This window comes from Salmo salar, chromosome ssa26 (genome assembly GCF_905237065.1).
Source record: "Salmo salar chromosome ssa26, Ssal_v3.1, whole genome shotgun sequence".
NCBI lineage: Eukaryota > Metazoa > Chordata > Actinopteri > Salmoniformes > Salmonidae > Salmo > Salmo salar.
The window spans coordinates 33899010-33923180 of NC_059467.1; the positions used below are offsets into that span (position 1 = coordinate 33899010).

At 44.2% G+C, this 24171-nt stretch overlaps 1 protein-coding gene across 5 annotated transcripts in view; it reads right to left on the bottom strand.

Annotated features, from left to right (window-relative positions):
• LOC106587313 (butyrophilin subfamily 2 member A1) overlaps positions 1 to 24171 on the bottom strand; it is a 72594-nt gene that overhangs the window by 10146 nt on the left and 38277 nt on the right. Inside the window, exon 12 of one of the 5 annotated variants that reach the window (XM_045708445.1) lies at positions 10122 to 10339. The exons of the other annotated variants lie outside the window; for them this stretch is intronic. Coding sequence (XP_045564401.1) covers positions 10137 to 10339 — 203 coding nt within the window. The 3' untranslated portion in view covers positions 10122 to 10136. Of the gene's footprint in view, positions 1 to 10121; positions 10340 to 24171 lie in introns of those variants that run through there. 5 annotated transcript variants of the gene reach the window in all.

Below are 24171 nucleotides of genomic sequence, written 5' to 3' on the forward strand. Positions count from 1 at the left end.
GTGCAGGCCAATCCAAACCGTACTTGGTTGGCGCTGATATTTACCTTCAACATGGTCCTGTCTATCACGTTTCTAGCAACTAAGTTAAATGTGTAACCAGGCCAGGCCAGTACAGCTCTGTTCAGCTTGGCTCCTCTCTCCTCTCATAACTCCTCTCTCTCATCTCTTCTCTCCTCTCTCTCTGATCTCTTCTCTTCCCTCTCTCCTCTCTCTCTCCTCTCTTCACTCCTCTCTCTCCTCTCTTCACTCCTCTCTCTCCTCTTCTCTCTCTCCTCTTTTCTCTCCTCACTCATCTCTCTCCTCTTTTCTCTCCTCTCTTCACTCCTCTCTCCTCTCTTCACTCCTCTTTACTCCTCTCTCCTCTCCTCTCCTCTTCTCTTCACTCCTCTCTCTCCTCTCTTCACTCCTCTCTCTCTCCTCTTTTCTCCGCTCTTCACTCCTCTCCTCTTCTCTCTCTCTCTCTCTCTTTTCTCTCCACTCCTCTCTCTCCACTCTCTCTCTCGCCTCTTTTCTCTCCTCTCCTCTCCTCACTCCTCTCTCTCCACTCCTGTCCACTCCTCACTCCCCCTCCTCTCTCCTCTCTTCACTCCTCTCTTTTCTCCTGTCCTCACTCCTCCCTCTCCTCTCTTCACTCCTCTCTTCACTACTCTCTCATCTCCTCTCTTCACTCCTCTCTTTCCCACCTCTCTTCACTCAAATAAAAAGGCTCCAAGGCTCTTCCAATGCAAACCTAATGCTCATATGCATTTCCATATACCAGATTGCAATACCTATGGCTTCCACTAGATGTCACCAGTCTTTATACAAGGTTTCAGGCTTGTTATTTGAAAAACAAACAAGTAATTGTAGTTTTTCTGAAGAGAGCTCCATAAGAAAAGTAGTTTTTTGGCACGCGTGAATGAGGGCGCGCTCTTCGTTATTTTCCTTTCCTATTGAACATACTACTTTCCGTACAAAATATGATCATTTATTTAGCTATTAGAGTACCTGAGTATTAATTAGAAACATCGTTTGACTTGTTTGGACGAAGTTTACCGGTAGCTTTTTGGATTCCTTTGCATGTTGACCGAGTGGATTACTGAAATCAATGGCACCAAATAAACTTACTTTTTGGGATATAAAGAAGGACTTTATCGGACAAAACAACCATTCATTGTGTAGCTGGGACCGTTGGGATTGCAAAGAGAGGAAGATCTTCAAAAGTAAGTGATTTATTTTATCGCTATTTGTGATTTTGTGACGCCTGTGCTGAAAAATATGTTGATGTGGGGTGCTGTCCTCAGACAATCGCATGGTATGCTTTCGCTGTAAAACCTATTGTAAATCGAACAACGCAGTTCGACTAACAAGATTCTAAGCTTGTGAATGATGCAAGACACTTGTATTTTCATGAATGTTTAATATTACAACTTTTTCCTTGAATTGCCCTCCAATTTCACCGGAAGTTGTCAACTAGTGTCCCGCTAGCGGGATGCCTATCCCTGAGAGCATCATTCTCAGCTCTGGCATCTTCCCCATTTGGAACCAAGGACCGATCACCAAAATGCTGAGCAAATGTCAAATTGGCTTTTTACCAAATTACCGTACGACAGTCCACATATTCACCATGCACAACCTAATTAATTAACAAACAAACTAAAACAACGGCAAAGTATTCTCATGCTTTGTTAATTTCAAAAAAAGCTTTTGACTATATTTGGCATGAGGGTCTGCTATACAAATCTATGGCACGCAGTGTTGGGGGAAAACATACAACATTACAAAATCCATGTACACAAGTGTGCGGTTAACATTAGCAAACAACACACACATTTCTTTCCATAGGGCCGTGGGGTGAGACAGGGATGCAACTTGAGCCCCACCCTCTTCAACATATATGTCAACAAATTGGTGAGGGCACTAGAACAGTCAGCAGCACCCAGCCTCACCCTACTAGAATCTGAAGTCAAATGTCTGTTTGCTGATGATCTGGTGCTTCTGTCCCCAACTACGGAGGACCTACAGCAGCACCTAAATCTTCTGCACAGATTCTGTCAGACCTGGGCCCTCAGTAAGACAAAAATCTCAGTTCCAAAAAAGGTCCAGTTGCCAGGACCACAAATACAAATTCCATCTAAACACTGTTGCCCTAGAGCACACACGAAACTATACATAGCTCGGCCTAAACATCAGCACCACAGGTAACTTCCACAAAGCTGTGAATGATCTGAGAGACAAGGCAAGAAGGGCCTTCTACACCATCAAAAGGAACATAAAATTCAACATATGAATTAGGATCTGGGGAAAAATACTTGAATCCGTTATAGAACCCATGGCCCTTTATGATAAACAGAGAGTAGCAGCGGCGTAAAAAGAGGGGTTGGGGGGCACACAATGCAAATAGTCTGGGTAGCCATTTGATTACCTGTTCAGGAGTCTTATGGCTTGGCGGTAAAAAGCCTTTTTGTCCTAGACTTGGCACTCCGATACCACTTGCCATGCGGTAGAGAGAACAGTCTATGACTGGGGTCTTTGACAATTTTTAGGACCTTCCTCTGACACCACCTGGTGTAGAGGTCCTGGATGGCAGGCAGCTTAGCCCCAGTGATGTACTGGGCCGTACGCACTACCCTCTGTAGTGCCTTGCGGTCAGAGGCCGAGCAATTGCCGTACCAGGCAGTGATGCAACGAGTCAGGATGCTCTCGATGTTGCAGCTGTTGAACATTTTGAGGATCTCAGGACCCATGCCAAATCTTTTTAGTTTCCTGAGGGGGAATAGGCTTTGTCGTCCCCTCTTCACGACTGTCTTGGACCATTCTAGTTTGTTGTTGATGTGGACACCAAGAAACTCAACCTGCTCCACTACAGCCCGATGAGAATGGGGGCGTGCTCGGTCCTCCTTTTCCTGTAGTCCACAATCATCTCCTTAGTCTTGGTTACATTGAGAGATAGGTTGTTATTCTGGCACCACCCGGACAGGTCTCCAACTTCCTCCCTATAGGCTGTCTCGTCATTGTCGGTGATCAGGCCTACCACTGTTGTGTTGTCTGCAAACTTAATGATGGTGTTGGAGTCATGCCTGGCCATGCAGTCATGGGTGAACAGGGAGTACAGGAGGGGACTGAGCACGCACCCCTGGGGAGCTCCAGGGTTGAGGATCAGCATGGCAGATGTGTTGCTACCTACCCTCACCACCTGGGGGCGGCCCGTCAGTAAGCCCAGGATCCAGTTGCAGAGGGAGGTGTTTAGTCCCAGGATCCTTATCTTAGTGATGAGTTTTTAGGGAACTATGGTGTTGAACGCTGAACTGTAGTCAATGAATAGCATTCTCACATAAGTGTTCCTTTTGTCCAGGTGGGAAAGGGCAGTGTGGAGTGCAATAGAGATTGCATCATCTGTGGATCTGTTTGGGCAGTATGCAAATTGGAGTGGGTCTAGGGTTTCTGGGATAATGGTGTTGATGTGAGCCATTACCAGCCTTTCAAAGCACTTCATGGCTACGGATGTGAGTGCTACGGGTCTGTAGTAATTTAGGCAGGTTGCCTTTGTGTTCTTGGGCACAGGGACTATGATGGTCTGCTTGAAACATGTTGGTATTACAGACTCAATCAGGGACATGTTGAAAATGTCAGTGAAGACACCTGCCAGTTGGTCAGCACATGGCCGGAGCACACGTCCTGGTAATCCGTCTGGCCCCGCAGCCTTGTGTATGTTCACCTGTTTAAAGGTCTTACTCACGTCGGCTACGGAGAGCGTGATCACACAGTCGTCCAGAACAGCTGATGCTCTCATGCATGCCTCAGTGTTGCTTGCCTCGAAGCGAGCATATAGGCTCGTGTCACTGGAAAGCTCGCGGCTGTGCTTCCCTTTGTAGTCTGTAATAGTTTGCAAGCCCTGCCACATCCGACGAGCATCGGAGCCGGTGTAGTATGATTCAATCTTAGCCCTATATTGACACTTTGCCTGTTTGATGGTTCGTCGCAGGGCATAGCGGGATTTCTTGTAAGCTTCCGGGTTAGAGTCCCACACCTTGAAAGCGGCAGCTCTACCCTTTAGCTCAGTGCGATGTTGCCTGTAATCCATGGCTTCTGGTTGGGGTATGTACGTACAGTCACTGTCGGGACGACGTCCTCAATGCACTTATTGATAAAGCCAGTGACTTGATGTGGTGTATTCCTCAATGTTATCGGAAGAATCCCGGAACATGTTCCAGTCTGTGATAGCAAAACAGTCCTGTAGTTTAGCATCTGCTTCATCTGACCACTTTTTTATAGACCGAGTCACTGGTGCTTCCTGCTTAAATTTTTTCTTGTAAGCTGGAATCAGGAGGATAGAGTTGTGGTCAGATTTACCAAATGGAGGGCGAGGGAGAGCTTTGTATGCGTCTCTGTGTGTGGAGTACAGGTGATCTAGAATTTCTTTCCCCTCTGGTTGCACATTTAACATGTTGATAGAGATTTGGTAGAACTGATTTAAGTTTCCCTGCATTAACCTGTTATGGCTAGGGGGCAGTATTTTCACGGCTGGATAAAAAACGTACCCGATTTAATCTGGTTACTACTCCTGCCCAGTAACTAGAATATGCATATAATTATTGGCTTTGGATAGAAAACACTCCAAAGTTTCTAAAACTGTTTGAATGGTGTCTGTGAGTATAACAGAACTCAAATGGCAGGTCAAAACCTGAGAGATTCCTTTACAGGAAGTGGCCTGTCTGACCATTTATTGTCTTTCTTTGACATCTCATTCAATTACAAAGGATCTCTGCTCTAACGTGACACTTCCCACGTCTTCCATAGGCTCTCAGAGCCGGGGAAAAACCTGAATGGCGTCATTCCAGCCCCAGGCTGAAACACATTATCGCCTTTCTCAAGTGGCCGATCAAGGGACTGTGGGCTTAGGCGCGTGCACTGGCCGCCCCCGTCTTTGTGTTTTTCCCTCTGTTTGCCGAAAAGGAGATTCCCGGTCGGAATATTACCGCTTTTTTACGAGATAAATTGCATAAAAATTGATTTTAAACAGCGGTTGACATGCTTCGAGGTACGGTATTGGAATATTTAGAATTTTTTTGTCACGAATCGCGCCATGCACGCAACCCTGATTTACCATTTCGGATAGTGTCTGGGACGCACGAACAAAACGCCGCTATTCGGATATAACGATGGATTATTTTGGACCAAACCAACATTTGTTATTGAAGTACATATCGATTGCATAGAGGAGTTCTGTATCTATAATTCTTAAAATAATTGTTATGCTTTTTGTGAACGTTTATCGTGAGTAATTTAGTAAATTGTTAGTAAATTCCCCGGAAGTTTGCGGGGGGTATGCTAGTTCTGAACGTCACATGCTAATGTAAAAAGCTGTTTTTTGATATAAATATGAACTTGATTGAACAAAACATGCATGTATTGTATAACATAATATCCTAGGTGTGTCATCTGATGAAGATCATCAAAGGTTAGTGCTGCATTTAGCTGTCTTCTGGGTTTTTGTGACATTATATGCTAGCTTGAAAAATGGGTGTCTGATTATTTCTGGCTGGGTACTCTGCTGACATAATCTAATGTTTTGCTTTCGCTGTAAAGCCTTTTTGAAATCGGACAGTGTGGTTAGATAAAGGAGAGTCTTGTCTTTAAAATGCTGTGAAATAGTCATATGTTTGAAAAAGTGAAGTTTTTGTATTTTTGAGGAATTTGTAATTCGCGCCACGCCTATCATTGGATATTGGAGCAGGTGTTCCGCTAGCGGAACGTCTAGATGTAAGAGGTTAAAGTCTCCGGCCACTAGGAGCGCCGCCTCTGGGTGAGTGGTTTCCTGTTTGCTTATTTCCTTATACAGCTGGCTGAGTGCGGTCTTAGTGCCAGCATCTGATTGTGGTGGTAAATAAACAGCCACGAGAAGTATAGCTGAGAACTCTCTAGGCAAGTAGTGTGGCCTGCAATTTATCACAATATACTCTACTTCAGGCAAGCAAAATCTAGAGACTTCCTTAGATTTCGTGCACCAGCTGTTTACAAATATGCACAGACCGCCCCCCCTCGTTTTACCGGAGTGTGCTGTTCTGTCCTGCCGGTGCAGCGTCTATCCCGCTAGCAGAATATCCATGTCGTCATTCAGCCACGATTCCGTGAAACATAGGATATTACAGTTTTTGATGTCCCGTTGGTAGGATATTCATGATCGTACCTCGTGAAGTTTATTGTCCAATGATTGCACATTGGCGAGTAATATTGACGGTAACGGCAGCTTTCCTACTCGCCTTTTCTGGGTCCTGACCAGGCATCCGGATCTTTGTCCTCTGTACCTGCGTCGCTTCCTCTTGCAAATAACGTGGATGTCGGCCCTGCCGGGTTTTTGGAGAATGTCTTGTGCATCTTGTTTGTTGAAGAAAAAAAATCTTTGTCTAATCCGAGGTGAGTGATCGCTGTCCTGATATCCAGAAGCTCTTTTCTGCTGAAAGATACGGTTGCAGAAACATTATGTACAAAATAAGTTACAAATAACGTGAAAAAACACATAATAGCACAATTGGTTGGGCGCCCGTAAAACTGCTGCCATTTCTTCCAGCGCCATTTTATCAACCTGCAGAAGAGCAAGTTGGTCCTGGGGCTCTTTTCACTAACAGGCCCCACAGATCCCCAGGACAGCATCACAATTAGACCCAACCAAACAAACACCATTGTAAACACAACCCATATTTATGTTTATTTATTTTCCATTTGTACTTTAACTTTGCACATTGTTACAACACTGTAGATATACATAATGACATTTGAAATGTCTTTATTCTTTTGGAACTTTTGTTGAGTGTAATGTTTACTGTACATTTTTTATTGTTTATTTCACTTTTGTTAATTAGCTATTTCACTTGCTTTGGCGATTATATATTTCCCATGCCAATAAAGCCCTTTGAATTTAATTGAAAGAAGATAGGAATCCCATTGGGCAACGAGTGGGGGAACGTATATCGCCCCACCCAGCAGACTGTCAACCAATTGCGTTCATGTTGCGTCACGCTTTTGCTAAAGTAATCGTCACGCAAGTCCTGCTCAAAGTCAGGGTATGAGTCAAGCAACATGCCTATTTTCCTCACAATTACGTAATGTCACGATTCCAACGCTATACAGTATTACAGATATTTCTACTGTTGTACTTCTTGGTGACGAAAATCATGCTAATGTTGGATTTTTAAAGGAGAGCGCCCGAGTGACGCAGCTGTCTAATGCACTGCATCTCAGTACTTGAGGCGTCCCTACAGACTCCCTGGTTTGATTACAGGCTGTATCACAACCGGCTGTGATTGGGAGTCCCATAGGGCGGCGCACAATTAGCCCAGCGTCGTCTGGGGTTTTGCCAGTGTAGACCGTCATTGTAAATATGAATTTGTTCTTAACTGACTTGCCTAGTTAAATGAAGGTTAATTATTTGTATTTTTAAGCAGAATGCACCATGCAGTTGTCATGACGTTGCCCTCTTTGGGTTTTCTATGTACCATCCCCCTAACTCCCCCTTCCCAGGCTCTGGGAGAGCGGTCGTAAATTCCTAAGAAAATGTCCCGCCTCATGGCCACAGTATAAAGACAGAGTGGGTTTCATAGAAAGAACCCAGGAATTCTTCCACCTCACAGGACTGGAGAACCGAACGACATTTATGTTCTGGAGAAGGTATAAAAGATCGGTCAAGAATCCGGCTATGAACTGGTCCATTTGGTACAATTTTGTTGTGAGACTTACATCTAATGGTAGTATAAAATGAATGAGTAAGGATGGAACTATATGTGAAATTGTGTAATGTGATTTTGGACTGTTTAATGAAGGAAACTCAAATTCCCTTTGTAGTCTTAACTAAGTCCTTGGCACGCCCCCAGGGACACAGACAGGACCAGGCGTCATGAGACAGCCTTTTTCTGTTATTTCGAATATAACCCCCACCCAGGGTTTCTATCACCAGACCAGCTTACCTCGATAACAAGAGGGCCAAGGTTTGACCATGCATTCATCGTTCTGAACTTTAACCATACAACGTGGTTAAACTCTTAGACTATTGATACCGATAGAATAATAACAAGTCTTTGATATTAATTACTAGTCTGCAGCTAGGAATTCGGTATCATTGAACGCGAAGACCGACGAAACAACCGTCCTATAACGACATTAATGAATGTCACTTTGAAATATCCATTCTAACCGAGTGGGGGAGAGAGAGAGAGAACGCGAGGACAACCTCTCCAACAGAACAAAACTCTCCAACAAAGATCCCGACGACACACTGAGCGTAAATATATATATTGATTGCAATTGTTCCCGAATGAGTGAGCGTTCATGTGCAAAGGATTAGCATTTCAATTGTTAATATTTATCAACTCAGTGTCTTCTCCGCTGACCCCACTCCCCTTTTGTCTAACAAGCCGCCATGCCGGTTTAGCCCACTAGGGCACATTCCTTTATCATTTCTTTGTAACGATACCTGCTGTTTGTTATGCATTCTGTGAATGACTTAATTAGTAAATAAATTATTTTAAGACAATTGATGTATGGATGACTCATAGTATAGACTGGGTTCGTGCAGATAACCAACAATTTACGAGGTTTGGAATGAGAATGACGTGAGGTAAACTAACACATCATTAATCAGAGGACTCATAGGTCAGATATAATATCTGAAATTTATATTAGGAAAATTATAACTTTGTAATCTGAATACACAATGGGCGGTAAAGTGATTCCAATGGAGCTTCTCACCTCCTCAAAAGTATCTCTGCCATTGCAAATGTCAGACTCCACTCTGAGGCACATCGATCTGCAGGAAATCACTTCTCAGTAAAATGCATGACAGCCCGCTTGGAGTTTGCCAAAAGGCACCTAAAGACTCTCGGACCACGAGAAACAAGATTCTCTGGTCTGATGAAACCAAGATTGAACTCTTTGGCCTGAATGCCAAGCGTCACGTCTGGAGGAAACCTGACACCATCCCTACAGTGAAGCATGGTGGTGGCAGCATCATGCTGTGGGGATGTTTTTCAGTTGCAGGGACTGGGAGACTAGTCAGGATTGAGGCAAAGATGAACGGAGAAAAGTACAGAGATCCTTGATGAAAACCTATTCCAGATCGCTCAGGACAACGCAGGAGTCGGGACAAGTCTCTGAATGTCCTTGAGTGGCCCAGCCAGAGCCCGTATTTGAAACTGATCAAACAACTCTGGAGAGACCTGAAAATAGCTGTGCAGTGACACTCCCCATCCAACCTGACAGAGCTTGAGAGGATCTGCAGAGAAGAATGGGAGAAACTCCCCAAATACAGGTGTGCCAAGCTTGAAGCGTCATACAAAAGAATACTTGAGGCCGTAATCGCAACCAAAGGTGCTTCAACAAAGTACTGAGTAAAGGGTCTGAATTCTCATGTAAATGTGATATTTAAGAATGATGTATTTTTTATTGCGAAAATGTATTTAAAAATTGTTGGGGTTTTGTCGTTATGGGATATGGTCTGTAGATTGATGAGGGGAAAAACATTTCTTAATCAATTTTAGTATAAGGCTGTAAAGTCTCAATGTGTTAAAAGTCAAGGGGTCTGAATACTTTCAGAATGCACTGTATGTCAATACATTAGGCTTACATACTGTATAATAAGGCTATATGGAGACAACATGAACACCATAGGATGACTTTCAGTAGAAATTATACAAGGTGGGAATTCCCTCTGTTGGTATGCTATAATGAATTCAAACTCTGAGTAACACTCATGCACTTGCAGACAAACATGCATGTACGCGCACACACACTGTTAACAGTATTTCAATGTTTGATATAAAACAGTCTGTCAGTGACATCTACAGGAATGATGACCAGTGGGGCTGTTTTCACCAGTGTAATTATTACCAGGGCCGAAGGATGGATAGAGTTTCTTAGTGAAGGTGCAGCCAGTGAAAGAGTAGATACGAGACCTGGCCTCTATATTGTAGAAGGAGACCTGACCCTTCTCATAATCCACAAACACCACCACCTTCTGGGGCTTCTCTCTCAGGGAAAGGGGGACAGAGGGGACAGAGAGAGCCTTGTACTCTCCATCCATCAGCATCACAGTCCAGTATCTTTTCTTGGGGTTCAGGTAAATCTCCCCCTTCCTGTTGTTAGACTCTGGCCACTCCTAAAATTCACCATGTCCTCTCTTTCACCTGAACCTCATAGTAGAATCTCCCTGAGGAGAAGCCCTCCTTTCCCAGGACACAGACAGAGATATCAAACCTCTCTGCGTTATCAGGGAGATCCTGTTTTATGTCTCCACGTCTCACTTGTTTCCTGTCTTCAGACAGGATGAGTTTAGGATGTGCTGTATCAGGATCTAGAGTCACATCCACTGTGGAGAGAAACACACACTTTATTAGAATAAAGAAAATAAACATATCAATATGCAGGACTGCATTTCACGGCTCAGTGCATTACTCTAGGACACATGTAGCCTGTACTGTAGGTTGCTATTCACAACCAATAGATGTGAAGGAGTGACTTGTGATATCACCTGATATGTAAATATATGAATATTAATGTGAATCTCCAGGTGGATGTACTGGAGAGTATTACCAGGATACCAGAAACTATGGTAATATAATATTACAGTAGAGTATACTGTATGGTGCCCTTGGAACATGATGACTAATGATTATCTTGATCTCAAAATGGTGTTTTTGGACAAGTGATACATTTTTGGGATGCAAGTTCAGAACCAGAAACATATCCAACGTGAGATGGTGTAAAAATACATCCCTCTTCCATAATATACTGTAATATACCTGCAAACAAAAATATGAAGACATCAAATCTATTTTAAATACAATTCAGTGTCATTCATTTACCTGGACAACCCTTCATGCTTACAAAATCTGTGGGAAAATGAAACAAATAAAATAATTAAACAGTTCTTGTTCATAAAAGTGTGAACATTTTCAAATTAAATAAATCGAACAAATTATTATGCTTGGCGGAACATTTTCCATAAGTGAGTAAAAAATGATTCCACAAGAATTGCTATACGGTGATGTTTCAGCATATAATTATACATATAAATATTTGTTATTTGCATAGTAAAATCAGACATCAATAGACTCATCAATGAAGACCAGAACAGGGTTCAAATACAATTTACTGTATTTCAATTACTAACCCAGGTCTGATGAGGTCTTTATGACTGTAAGTCGCTTTGAATGAGTCTGCTAAATGGCAAAGATGAGGACCATGCAAATGGTAAGCCTGTAGGTAATATGTATATTATATGATAATTTACTGTATCCTGTATAGGTACTTACCCAGCTGATCAGCAAGTATCACTGCAGACAAACAGATGAATTAAAGTCAGTCAAACCATTCTGAACGGTGAACAATTCATTCAATTCAGTGCGTGGCATGTGAAGAGGGACAATGACAACAATGTGTTAAAAAAAACACTAATGTAATCTTAATCATCAACTCCAAATGTCTGAAATTCATGAAACCAGCTGTTGTAATGCTTTCCATTTACGTAACTCCTCTTACAATATGTCATTGGGATTTTACAACATTTGAGATAAATGTGACTTTTAGGGTACAACTTACTTAGCTGACGAGTGTTACCATTTTGAACTTTCTCTGCAGATATAAAAAAGAGAACAGTTAAATTGAAAATCCTAATGAACACAATAACCTCAACTTTCCATCTTTGAAGGAAAAATGTACACATGTTTGACAGTAAGACACTACCTAGCTCTTCACTGTGTTTAGCTGGCAGACATAAAAATAGAACATTCTAATGAACACAACAGCTTACACCCATGGAGGAGAAAATTATTAAAATATTAACTTAAAATACAGAAGAGAACATTCAGAGGAAAGATTCTTAATGAACATATGAACCTCTAAGGAGGAGAAAATGACATGTTTCACACAGTAATACAGTGATACAGGAAAGGTCCACAAAAGGACCTACACAATATGTTTTTTGAGTCAATGTCCTTCCCATGACCAATTACACTAACATAAACCAACACTTTGATTAGCTAAAGAAACTTCTCAGTAATGTCATCTGCTAATGTGAAGACAAGATGAAGTGCATCCACTGGCGAAGTGCCTGGAGCAGGTGCAATTTGGACAGAGGCTCAGTTCAAGATCAAGCAAACTTATAACCCCTGGCTTGTCAAGCAAAATCCCAAGCTGGGCTGTACAACATGCAAGAAGGTAGGGAGTTTGGGCCCAGAAAAGACTGGAGGGATGAAACTAGCAAAAGAGTGGGTGGAATGTACAGTAACATTGTAAGGGCTGTCGTGAGAGAGAGTAGACCAAGGTGCAGCGGAGTTAGTGTTCATCATTGAATATTTAATAGCAGAAAGAACACTATACAAAACAAAACGAGAAAACTGACAGCCAACCAGTCCTGTCAGGTGCAAACACTAACAGAAACAATTACCCACAAAACCCAAAGGAAAAACATGCTCCTTATGTGTGACTCCAGATCAGCAACAACGAACTTCAGCTGTGCCTGATTGGGAGCCACACACGGCCCAAAACAAAGAAATACAAAAAACCTAGAAAACGAACATAGAACGCCCACCCAATGTAACACCCTGGCCTAACCAAAATAAAGAACAAAAAACCCCTCTCTATGGCCAGGGCGTTACAAACATCCTCTGTCTCAGACGTAAAAAAACAACAAAGAGCCTTCAGAAAAAAGGTTTTGAACATGCCACAACCAAGGCTCATTTAGCGTCAGCAAGCATTGCAGACAACGCTAAAGAGGACACCTTAACACAGGTTGTACTTAACGCTCAAAATAAAAACAGACACTACAGCCAGTCTTCTGAACAGCTTACAAGGAGGCTAAACGCCAAAGACCCGCTCACAGTTTTGAGCAACTGTCAGAATGGTGGGTGTAGCTGGTGCATGCAGTCAGGCACAGGAGAGCAGAGAATTGTGAGCAACGTAACTTTACTCAGAATAATAAGGTACAAGGTAAACAATACACTTGCCCCAAAAAAAACACACAATAATTAATTTACGCACGGGCAAAAAACAGCACCCGTCGAAAACAAAACAGGTAAAAAACATGGCCCACCTTGCCTGGCGAGGGTTCAGTCTCCCCACCGCCTGGATGTACTCCAGATTGCGGTGGTCAATCCAGATGAGAAAAGGGTGTTTAGCCCCCTCAAGCCAATGTCTCCACGCCTTCAGGGCCTTTACGACAGCCAACAGCTCCCGGTCCCCCACGTCATAGTTTCGCCCGTTGGGCTGAGCTTCTTCGAAAAGAAGGCACAGGGGCGGAGTTTTGGTGGCATACCCGAGCGCTGAGAGAGCACTGCTCCTATCCCAGCCTCGGACGTGTCCACCTATGAACGCCAAAGAGGGATCCGAATGAGCCAGCACAGGAGCCGAGGTAAACAGAGCCCTTAGGTGACCAAAAGCCCTGTCCGCCTCAGCTGACTACTGCAAATGCACCGGTCCCCCCTTCAGCAGTGAGGTAATGGGAGCCGCTACCTGACCAAAGCCCCAGATAAACCTCAGGTAGTAGTTGGCAAACCCTAGAAACCGCTACACTTTCTTTACCGTGGTGGGAGTCGGCCAATTACGCACGGCTGAAATGCGGTCACTCTCCATCTCCACCCCTGAGGTGGAAATGCGCTACCCTAGGAAGGAGACGGACTGTTGGAAGAACAGACATTTCTCCGCCTTGACATACAGGTCATGCTCCAACAGTCGACCAAGCACCCTGCGCACCAGGGACACATGCTCGGCGCGTGTAGCGGAGTATATCAGGATGTCATCAATATACACCACTACACCCTGCCCATGCAGGTCCCTGAAAATGTAGTCTACAAAGGCCTGGAAGACTGATGGAGCATTCATCAACCCGTACGGCATGACGAGGTACTCATAGTGCCCTGAGGTGGTACTGAAAGCCATCTTCCACTCGTCTCCCTCCCGGATACGCACCAGGTTGTAAGAGCTCCTGAGATCCAAATTGGTGAAGAAGCGCGCCCCGTGCATTGACTCAATCGCACTGGCTATGAGAGGTAGCGGGTAACTGTACCTCACAGTGATCTGGTTGATACCTCGATAGTCAATACACGGGCGCAGACCTCCCTCCTTCACAAAAAAGAAACTCGAGGAGGCAGGTGAAGTGGAGGGCCATATGTACCCCTGTCCCAGGGATTTGGAGACATATGTCTCCATAGCCGCCGTCTCCTCCTGTGACAGGGGATACACGTGACTCCTGGGAAGTGCTGCGTCTACCAGGAGATTTATCGCACAATCCCCCCGTCGATGGGGTGGTAATTGAGTCGCCCTCTTCTTACAGAAGGCGAGAGCCAAATCGACATATTCAGAGGGGATGCGCACGTTGGAGACCTGGTCTGGACTTTCCATCGTAGTCGCACCAACAGAAACTCCAAAACACCTCCCCGAGCACTTCCGTGACCACCCCGTGAGAGCCCTCTGTTGCCACGAAATAGTGGGGTCATGACAGGCTACCAGGGTAGGCCCAGCACCACGGGAAACGCAGGAGAATCAATAAGGAAGAGACTGATTCTCGACCGGCAGTGTGCCCTCTGCGGCCACAGATGGTGCATGGACCGGCCCCTCCTCCGGTCGCCCTAAGTGCAGCACCTCCCAGCTCCATGGGCGTCGGAGCTGTGGTGCTGGGGGATGGAATCGACAGACCCAAATCTGGACGTCCGCAGGTAGCCAGCAGGTTATCCAACCGGATGGACATATCCACCAGCTGGTCAAAGGTGAGAGTGGTGTCCCTGCAGGCCAACTCCCGACTGACGTCCTCACACAAACTACAACGGTAGTGATCGATCAAGGCCCTGTCGTTCCATCCCGCGCCGGTGGCCAGGGTCCGAAAGTCCAACGCAAACTCCTGTGCGCTCCTTGTCCCCTGCCTAAGGTGGAAAATACGTTCACCCGCCGCTCTACCGTCAGGTGGGTGGTCGAAAACTGCCCGGAAGCGGTGGGTGAACTCCTCGAATTGGTCCAGCACCGCTTCTCCTTCCCCCATATGGCGTTGGCCCACTCCAGGGCTTTCCCTGAGAGGCAGGAGACAAGGGCGGACACGCTCTCACGGCCCGAGGGAGTCGGGTGAACGGTTTCCAGGTAAAGCTCCAGCTGGAGTAGGAACCCCTGACATCCCGCAGCTGTCCCATCATACTCCCTCGGAAGAGCGAGCCGAATCCCACTGGGACCAGGTGAAGGAGGGGTGGGTAGTGGTGCCATTGGTGGTGTAGGCGGAGGCACTGGAGGAACTCCTCTTCTCTCCCAGCGATCCATCGTCTGCAGGACGCGATCCATTGCGGTGCCGAGATGTTGCAGCATGGCCACATGCTGCTGGACGCGCTCCTCGACCCCTAATATGGGGTTGTTTGCTCCTGCTGACTCCATATCCTTCGGTGCAGGATTCTGTCAGAATGGTGGGTGTAGCTGGTGCATGCAGTCATGCACAGGAGAGCATAAAATTGTGAGCAACGTAACTTTACTCAGAATAATAAGGTACAAGGTAAACAATACACTTGCCCAAAACAAACACACGATAATCAATTTACGCACGGGCAAAAAAACAGCACCCGTCGAAATAACCAGCCAACAACTGTACCAAACATGTATAAACAATCCCGCACAAAACCATGGGGGAAACAGAGGGTTTAAATGCATGAACAATAATTTGGGCAATGAAAAACAGGTGTGTAGAAAACAAAGACAAAACAAATCGAAAATGAAATGTGGATCGGTGATGGCTAGAAGACCGGTGACGTCGACCGCCAAACGCCGCCCGAACAAGGAGAGGGACCGACTTCGGCGGAAGTCGTGACAGCAACAAATTCACTGTCAGGAGTTAAATGGACTTGACATGGGGAGAATTCTCCATTCCGATGTTGCTTGCTCCAACATACAGCAACATATTTCATCCAAAATTAAGCGAAAACTATTTGATAGAATAGTACAGTGCTCTCCCAAAATCAGCCTAATGCTCGATGAGGCTACTAGTTTCAATAAAAAGAGTGCTTTGATTGTATGCATCAGATATCAGCTGGCAGATATCGACGGACCATCAAACATTTTTGTTGATCTTGTGGAACTGGAGGAATTATCTGCTGGGGGAATTGTCTAATCTGTTATCTGCATTAAAGGGTGTAAAGTTTACTGAGGACTTTCTCTCCAATACCCTCGTTGGAATTACATGTGATGGTGCATCTGTCATGGTGGGACGGAAGAGCGGAGTAGCAACAAGGCTCCAGGCCCTCTTCCCTTATATAACTGTTGGGCACTGCTGGGCACACAGGCCTGAGCTCGCAGTAGGCCATGTGGTAAAATAGATGGGAGCTATCAATCATTTAAAAATACTTATGGACAAGCTATATGCGCTTTATAGCGTATCCAACAAAAACCGAACGAAGCTGAGGGAAGGAGAGCACAGAGAGTTTAGACATTCAGCTGTGCAAAATCGGCAGGATATTGGACACTAGATGGGTGGCATCCAGTTTTAGAACTGTAGAGTCTGTGTAGAAAAATTACCCAGCTCTTCACAAGCATTTTACCACAGCAGCTGAGGAAGCCTCCTGCGACGGCGGGACCCGTCAGAGCTATAGTGGCCTTGCCATGCGCATATCCTCGCATGCGTGTGTTAACAATCTAGACCTTGTGTGTGATGCACTTCAAGAACTATCTGAATTGTCACTCGAGCTCCAAAAGAGAGACTGCACAATTATTACTGCACACAGGGCAGTCACCAGGGAAGAGAGGGTGTTCAGTGCAATGGCAGAGCAGCCGACACACACAACTCAGCCAGAGAGGGATTCAGCAGAACTCTTTTCAAGGTGTCAAACTGAGTGGTGGAAGACCCAGCGACAGAGTCCTTAATCAGAGGAAGTTTTTTGAGAGTTTGGCGAGGAACATGGAGGCTAGAATGTTCTCTCGGAGGATGGGCGGTGGACTATACAGTACACAGCCAGTTCATAGAGGAGTTGAAGGTGATTTATGTGCAATACTGTCCGGAGGACGCAGGAGCACTGTATTGAGAAACAGAGATAGAATCTCTCTGCCAGCGGTTTGGCATTGACAGTCCACATACGGTCATATGGGCCTACAGGAAGTACAGGGACACTAATGGTAATGATAAAGGAGACATTCCAGATGGACTTAAAGATCTGATCATGGCGGTCAGCACCATCCCCATCTCCAGTGCAGAATGCCAGCGGAGATTTTCTCAAATTAATCTGATTTGCACCTCAACCAGAGCCTCTCTGCATACCTCCACCATATCAGGGCTACTCTTTCTGAACCTTGTTGGCCCACCGCTGACCAAATTCAAGCCAGTCCCCTATGTGAGGTCATGGATTGATAAAGGACACAGATACCTCACACACACCAGACATCTGGCATCCTCACAGACACCAAAACAAGAAATAGGGAGGAAAAGATGCAGGAGGAAATGGCTGTGTTGTGGAAGGTTTTGGAAAACTAAGGTAGGAACACATTTTTTCTTTACAAACTTGTTCTGTACTGAGAGGTTAATCTGAATCTGCGCTTCATAGTATCACATAGGCAGGAGGCTTATATATTATAATATGTGTTCTGCTGTAGCCTACACTGATTGGTTTTATTTGAAGTATATTCTGATATCAAATCAAATGATTGTGATATGTTTGTTCTACTACTACATTGATGTCTTGAAAAGTATATGAAATTCAAGTCTTGTACGCCCCACAGCAGAGTATGTGGGCATATGCATATGGCAGGTGTTCTGCATTTTCGACTAAAAATGTTGTTGTACATTGGTGTCTTGAAAATTAGGCTAGAAGAAATTCAGACTTGCAAGCCCCACAGCTATACTAGAGTTTGTGAGCATAGTATATGTTTGAGACCAATGCGTGGCCGACGCATAACTGTGGCTGTGTGAGAAGCACGCCAGTTTCTCTCACAGAACTAGAATGAGATTCACTTTCTATGATCTCTCCCTCTCCGCTCCAATAGACATGAGCCTGAACTCTCATCTCTCAAGCGTTGAACTTAATAATTTATTTAGACTCTATGCTGTAGGCCACCAAAATATTTGATCAACTTCCAAATATTGTTTTACAAAAGAGAGAGACAGAGAGAGGCTTTGGCCGAGTGCATCGGCCATCACCAGTGAGTGAGCTGCACATCATTGGGTGAGTAGGTGAAACTGGAAAGTATTTTTAGGACTATAATTTCCTCCTCGTATTGTAGCCTACGATATGTCGCCACACACCTAGGCTTAGACTATTGATGGATTCAAGACAGGGTCATTTTTATTGATCTCTGATTCTCAGTAGCCTGCCAATTCAATAATTTGTGTGATATTAACAAAGATTCAGCCAAAGTCTCCAGTCATGTAAAATGACGTAGAATTACATGAAATGCGTTTATAAAAGGCCAACATTTTCCAGGACACTATGCTACTAAAATGTACCCCATGTGGGCAACTTCTGTAATTGCCTCTCCTCTACTGCTCTATGTCACTATGCAAATGTGATGCTTTATTATAAGGGTTTTCATGCATTCTGGTATCTCAGAACTCCCCGGGTCACCCCGCTCTCGTACTCACTGTTTGTTCCAGCACCTCCCGATTTACAAATTAAGCACTGAATCAGCCTGAGAGACTGAAAAACAGCTTCTATCTCAAGGCCATCAGACTGTTAAACATCCGTCACTAGCACAGAGAGGCTGCTGCCTACATTCTGTACAGACTTAAAATCATTGGCCACTTTAATAAATGGAACACTAGTCACTTTAATAATGCCACTTTAATAATGTTTACGTATCTTGCACAACTCATCTTATATGTATATACTGTATTCTATACTATCTATTGCATCTTAGCCTATGCCGCTCTGACATTGCTCATCCATATACTTATATCTATCCTATTCCATTCCATTCCTTATGCCATTAGGTAGCTGTTGTGGAACTAGAAGCACAAGCATTTCGCTACACTCACAATAACATCTGCTAACCATGTGTATGTGACCAATAAAATTTGATTTGATGCCGTGGTCTTTCCTAATGTAGATATTTAGGGAGGAACACCCATTAGGTCTTGAACCCGAAAGGTCTGTCTCTCAGTGGCTGTAATGTGTTAAATGTATAGAAGAGGACAGTTTCAACAAAGGCCTGAGAGACTAATGAGGGGAAGAGGCTGAAGTGGTGCTTGAACCAGCAACCCTGAGGTTACAATGTTAGTGCACAACCTCCTGCGACATAAAGGCATTTCTTCTTTAACCTCTACGGGATCGGTGTACCTATACTGGGACAGTTGTTGCTAACGTGCGCTAATGTGACTAGAATGACCTTCTAAGTAAGCAGAAAGCTTAAATTATTGTTAATCTAACTATTACAGTGAAAAAATACCATGCTATTGTTTGAGGAGAGTGCACAACAACAAAACACTTTTACCACGGCACTTGGTTTGATACATTCACCTCTGAAGGTAAATAATGTACTTACATTCAGTAATCTTGCTCTGATTTGTCATCCTGAGGGTCCCAGAGATAAAATGTAGCATAGTTTTGTTTGATAAAATACATTTTTATATTCAAATGTAGGAGCTGGGTTCCAAAGATTGAACGCCTGCTGTTTCATTTACAAACATTTTGAACTATGAAAACAATGTACTTATTGTAAATTGGTGAGGCCAGCTGTTATACTGCTATCTATTTCTGCAAATCATTAATTGTAATAATGTAATCATAGAACTGGCTTAAATGTTCTTGTCTAAACATTACCTGGGTAAGTAGTGTCCTATGTAACACTAACCCTATCTTCAATTTCAATTAAGTCGATTATATAATTAAGATATTACAAGTTACAGTTTACAGAAAAAGATAGCAGTTCAATATTTCATGTAGAAATGTTTGTGGTCTTGTACATATATTTTTACACTAATCCTTAATATGCACGATATCTGATAGGTCTTACTTCTAGTACCCAACTCCTTCTTCTATATACCACTCTGTCAACTGGGCTGTAAAACATTTACTTCAGTCAATTAAAAACTCAGTCATTCTGATGTTATCTTCCTCTTCAAATGCAACACAACAGTGCCAGATGGTGAAAGCAAAAGCAATCACAAGGACAATGCCCAGAGAGACAATCACTGCAAATGCCACTTTCCATGCGTTCGTGTGAAAAAGGAACAGCTCGCCTGAAAAGCAAGTCATTTTATATAAACAAATAAAAAGAGGCTGTCGTTGCTACCACATAATGTACTGCTATCTATTTTTATTTATTTTAGATGTTTTTGTTTTATTGCTAAATCATATATTTTCTATTGATATTTGGTTGTAAACAAGCTTTTGAGTGAACTGTTAAAAAACAGAATATCCTCAGTGTTTCACGTCAGCTTTACAATAAATTGTGCTACTCACTAGGGATGTGAAACTCTGTCCCCATCACCCCATGTTGCTGCCTCTGTCTCAGTCTGCAGGTAAAGAGGTTGTCAGTCTCCTTAACGGGGATCTTTAGTTTGACTATGTAGAATCCCTTATCGTCCCTGTCTGTCTCTGAAGGTCCAGCAGACAGAGTGACCCCTTCACTGTCCAGCCACTCCAACTCAGGCTCAGGGAACCAGCCTTTAGATACACACAGCAGACCCATCCCTCCTTCTTTCTGTCCCTCAATGGAAACCTCTGGCTTGGATCCTATAGCTACAGACACAAAGGGAGACTGGAGATTAAGTACTGCTGAGATTGGGAACAGAATCATGTAGTTCACTGTGTGTTGTTGTATTTATGGGTAAATAAATTCACCTGTTATGTAGACTTGAATGGTGGCATCATCATAATGTGTCTTAGACTAGTGACAGACCACATGTAACAACACCTGCACAGGATCGGTACATCCGAACATCACACCTGCGGGACAGGTACAGGATGGCAACAACTGCCCGAGTTACACCAGGAACGCACAATCCCTCCATCAGTGCTCAGACTGTCCGCAATAGGCTGAGAGAGGCTGGACTGAGGGCTTGTAGGCCTGTTGTAAGGCAGGTCCTCACCAGACATCACCGGCAACAATGTCCCCTATGGGCACAAACCCACCGTCGCTGGACTAGACAGGACTGGCAAAAAGTGCTCTTCACTGATGAGTCGCGGTTTTGTCTCACCAGGGGTGATGGTCGGATTCGCATTTATCGTTGAAGGAATGAGAGTTACACCGAGGCCTGTACTCTGGAGCGGGATCGATTTGGAGGCGGTGTGTCACAGCATCATCGGACTGAGATTGTTGTCATTGCAGGCAATCTCTTTTAAAAAAATAATATTTTACCCCTTTTTTCTCCCCAATTGGTAGTAGTTGTCTCATTGCTGCAACTCCTGTACAAACTCAGGAGAGGTGAAGGTCGAGAGCCATGCGTCCTCATCAGTTCTGATGTACCGATCCTGTGCAGGTGTTTCACTCCTTGTTTCGCTCCTTATTTCTATGGAGTTTCCGTGACGTTGATGAGCTGTATGAATAATTCTAAGATATTTAACTGGTGTCACAGCTCTGTTCTGTGAGGTGTTTTGTCTACATCCCTCACCCTCTCCCTCACCCTCTCCCTCACCCTCTGCCTCTCCCGCACCATCCCCAAAGTTGGTAAGAGTGTGGCGCTAGCAAATCCAAGATAATTGGTTCAGTTCCCACAAGGATCATACACACATATTAAAGACATATTCACTCACTGACACTGTTCTGTTAGTGGCTTTGCATAAAAGCATCTGCTAAGTGACAGATATTATGTCCTAATAAAGTCTAGGAAGTCACTACAGGAGAGTGTAAAGGGGGTGGGGATCACCAGCGTAGCGTCTGATAGGCTATGACTGTGACTGGTCGTTCACATAGCAACGTAGCCCACATAAAACAACAAGACCCATGAGAGACCTGTGAATCAGAAGAGTTTTTTCCCTCTTTGGCATTCAAGAAATCCAAAATCTGTGTTGATTACGTGATAGCAACATTATACGTACTTATAGCTTTACTGCTCTGAATCAAGGCCAAAAAGAATGATGATGTTTTGTAAATACACTGTTTGTTCTCTCTCCTTTTGTCATTATGACTGTGTGTGGGCGTCATGGTGTCTTATATCGTGACCTTCATTACCAGGAAAAACTCCTGACCGTATAGTTCTGTATACTGTATACATCGTTAACCAATCACAGCCAACTGTCACCATTTCCTGCCAAATACTAAGGCTGGGATTCAACCCTCCACACACTATAATAATCTTTTAGAGAAGGAGGCCCACAAGATGTTTACCATGAATACGATCTCTGTGTGTGTGTGTGTGTGTGTGTGTGTGTGTGTGTGTGTGTGTTGTGTGTGTGTGTGTGTGTGCACATTTTACTATACTTGAGAGTACAAGAATAGTAAACCAACTAAAATGCAGGGAAGTGAGGAAATTTAGCCTGTCCTCACTTGCAAAAATGCTTTTAAGGCTAGGGATTAGGTTAAGGGTTAGTGTTAGAATTAGGGTTAGAGGTTAGGTTTAGGGTTACGGTTAAGGTTAGGAGTTAGAGGTTAGGGGTTAAGGTTAGGGTTAAGGTAAGGATTCGGTTTAAGGAAAATAGGATTGTGAATCAATTGTTGGTCCCCAAAAAGTCCTCACAAGTATGGTAAGACGTACAGTATGTGTGTGTGCTCGCGTGCACATCATGTGTCTATGTCTGTATCCTCTCTGCCAGGGTGTAACACGTTCATCTTTTATTAAAGATTCCTTATAAATCAGTGCTTGAAGTGTGATGCTTTGTTCAGTTACATTTTATGACCTGTTACGTACTTCTCATCCTGCTCCCCTCCACCATCCTCTCCTCCACCTCTCCTTTCCCATCTTCTCCCATCCTTTTATCCCCCTTCTCCCATCCTTTTATCCCCCTTCTCCCCTCCTCCCCTCTTCACTCCTCTTTCCTTCCTCTCTCCTCTCTTCACTCCTCCTTTCCCTTCCTATCCCTCCTCAAAGTCTCCAGCTGATTCAGGCTTCCTACTTTACATGAATGATTGACAGGCTTGAACTGTGAGAGACAATGAGACTGAGGAGACAGAGGACAGAATAGGACCTCAGGACTATTAGACTGAGGAGACAGAGGATAGAATAGGACCTCAGGACTATTAGACTGAGGAGACAGAGGTTAGAATAGGACCTCAGGACAATGAGACTGAGGAGACAGAGGATAGAATAGGACCTCAGGACTATTAGACTGAGGAGACAGAGGATAGAATAGGACCTCAGGACAATGAGACTGAGGAGACAGAGGATAGAATAGGACCTCAGGACTATTAGACTGAGGAGACAGAGGATAGAATAGGACCTCAGGACTATTAGACTGAGGAGACAGAGGATAGAATAGGACCTCAGGACTATTAGACTGAGGAGACAGAGGATAGAATAGGACCGCAGGACAATGAGACTGAGGAGACAGAGGATAGAATAGGACCTCAGGACAATGAGACTGAGGAGACAGAGGATAGAATAGGACCTCAGGACTATTAGACTGAGGAGACAGAGGATAGAATAGGACCTCAGGACTATGAGACTGAGGAGACAGAGGATAGAATAGGACCTCAGGACTATTAGACTGAGGAGACAGAGGATAGAATAGGACCTCAGGACTATTAGACTGAGGAGACAGAGGATAGAATAGGACCTCAGGACTATTAGACTGAGGAGACAGAGGATAGAATAGGACCTCAGGACTATTAGACTGAGGAGACAGAGGATAGAATAGGACCTCAGGACAATGATACTGAGGAGACAGAGGATAAAATAGGACCTCAGGACTATTAGACTGAGGAGACAGAGGATAGAATAGGACCTCAGGACTATTAGACTGAGGAGACAGAGGATAGAATAGGACCTCAGGACAATGAGACTGAGGAGACAGAGGATAGAATAGGACCGCAGGACAATGAGACTGAGGAGACAGAGGATAGAATAGGACCTCAGGACTATTAGACTGAGGAGACAGGGGATAGAATAGGACCTCAGGACAATGAGACTGAGGAGACAGAGGATAGAATAGGACCTCAGGGCTATTAGACTGAGGAGACAGAGGATAGAATAGGACCTCAGGACTATTAGACTGAGGAGACAGAGGATAGAATAGGACCTCAGGACTATTAGACTGAGGAGACAGAGGATAGAATAGGACCTCAGGACAATGAGACTGAGGAGACAGA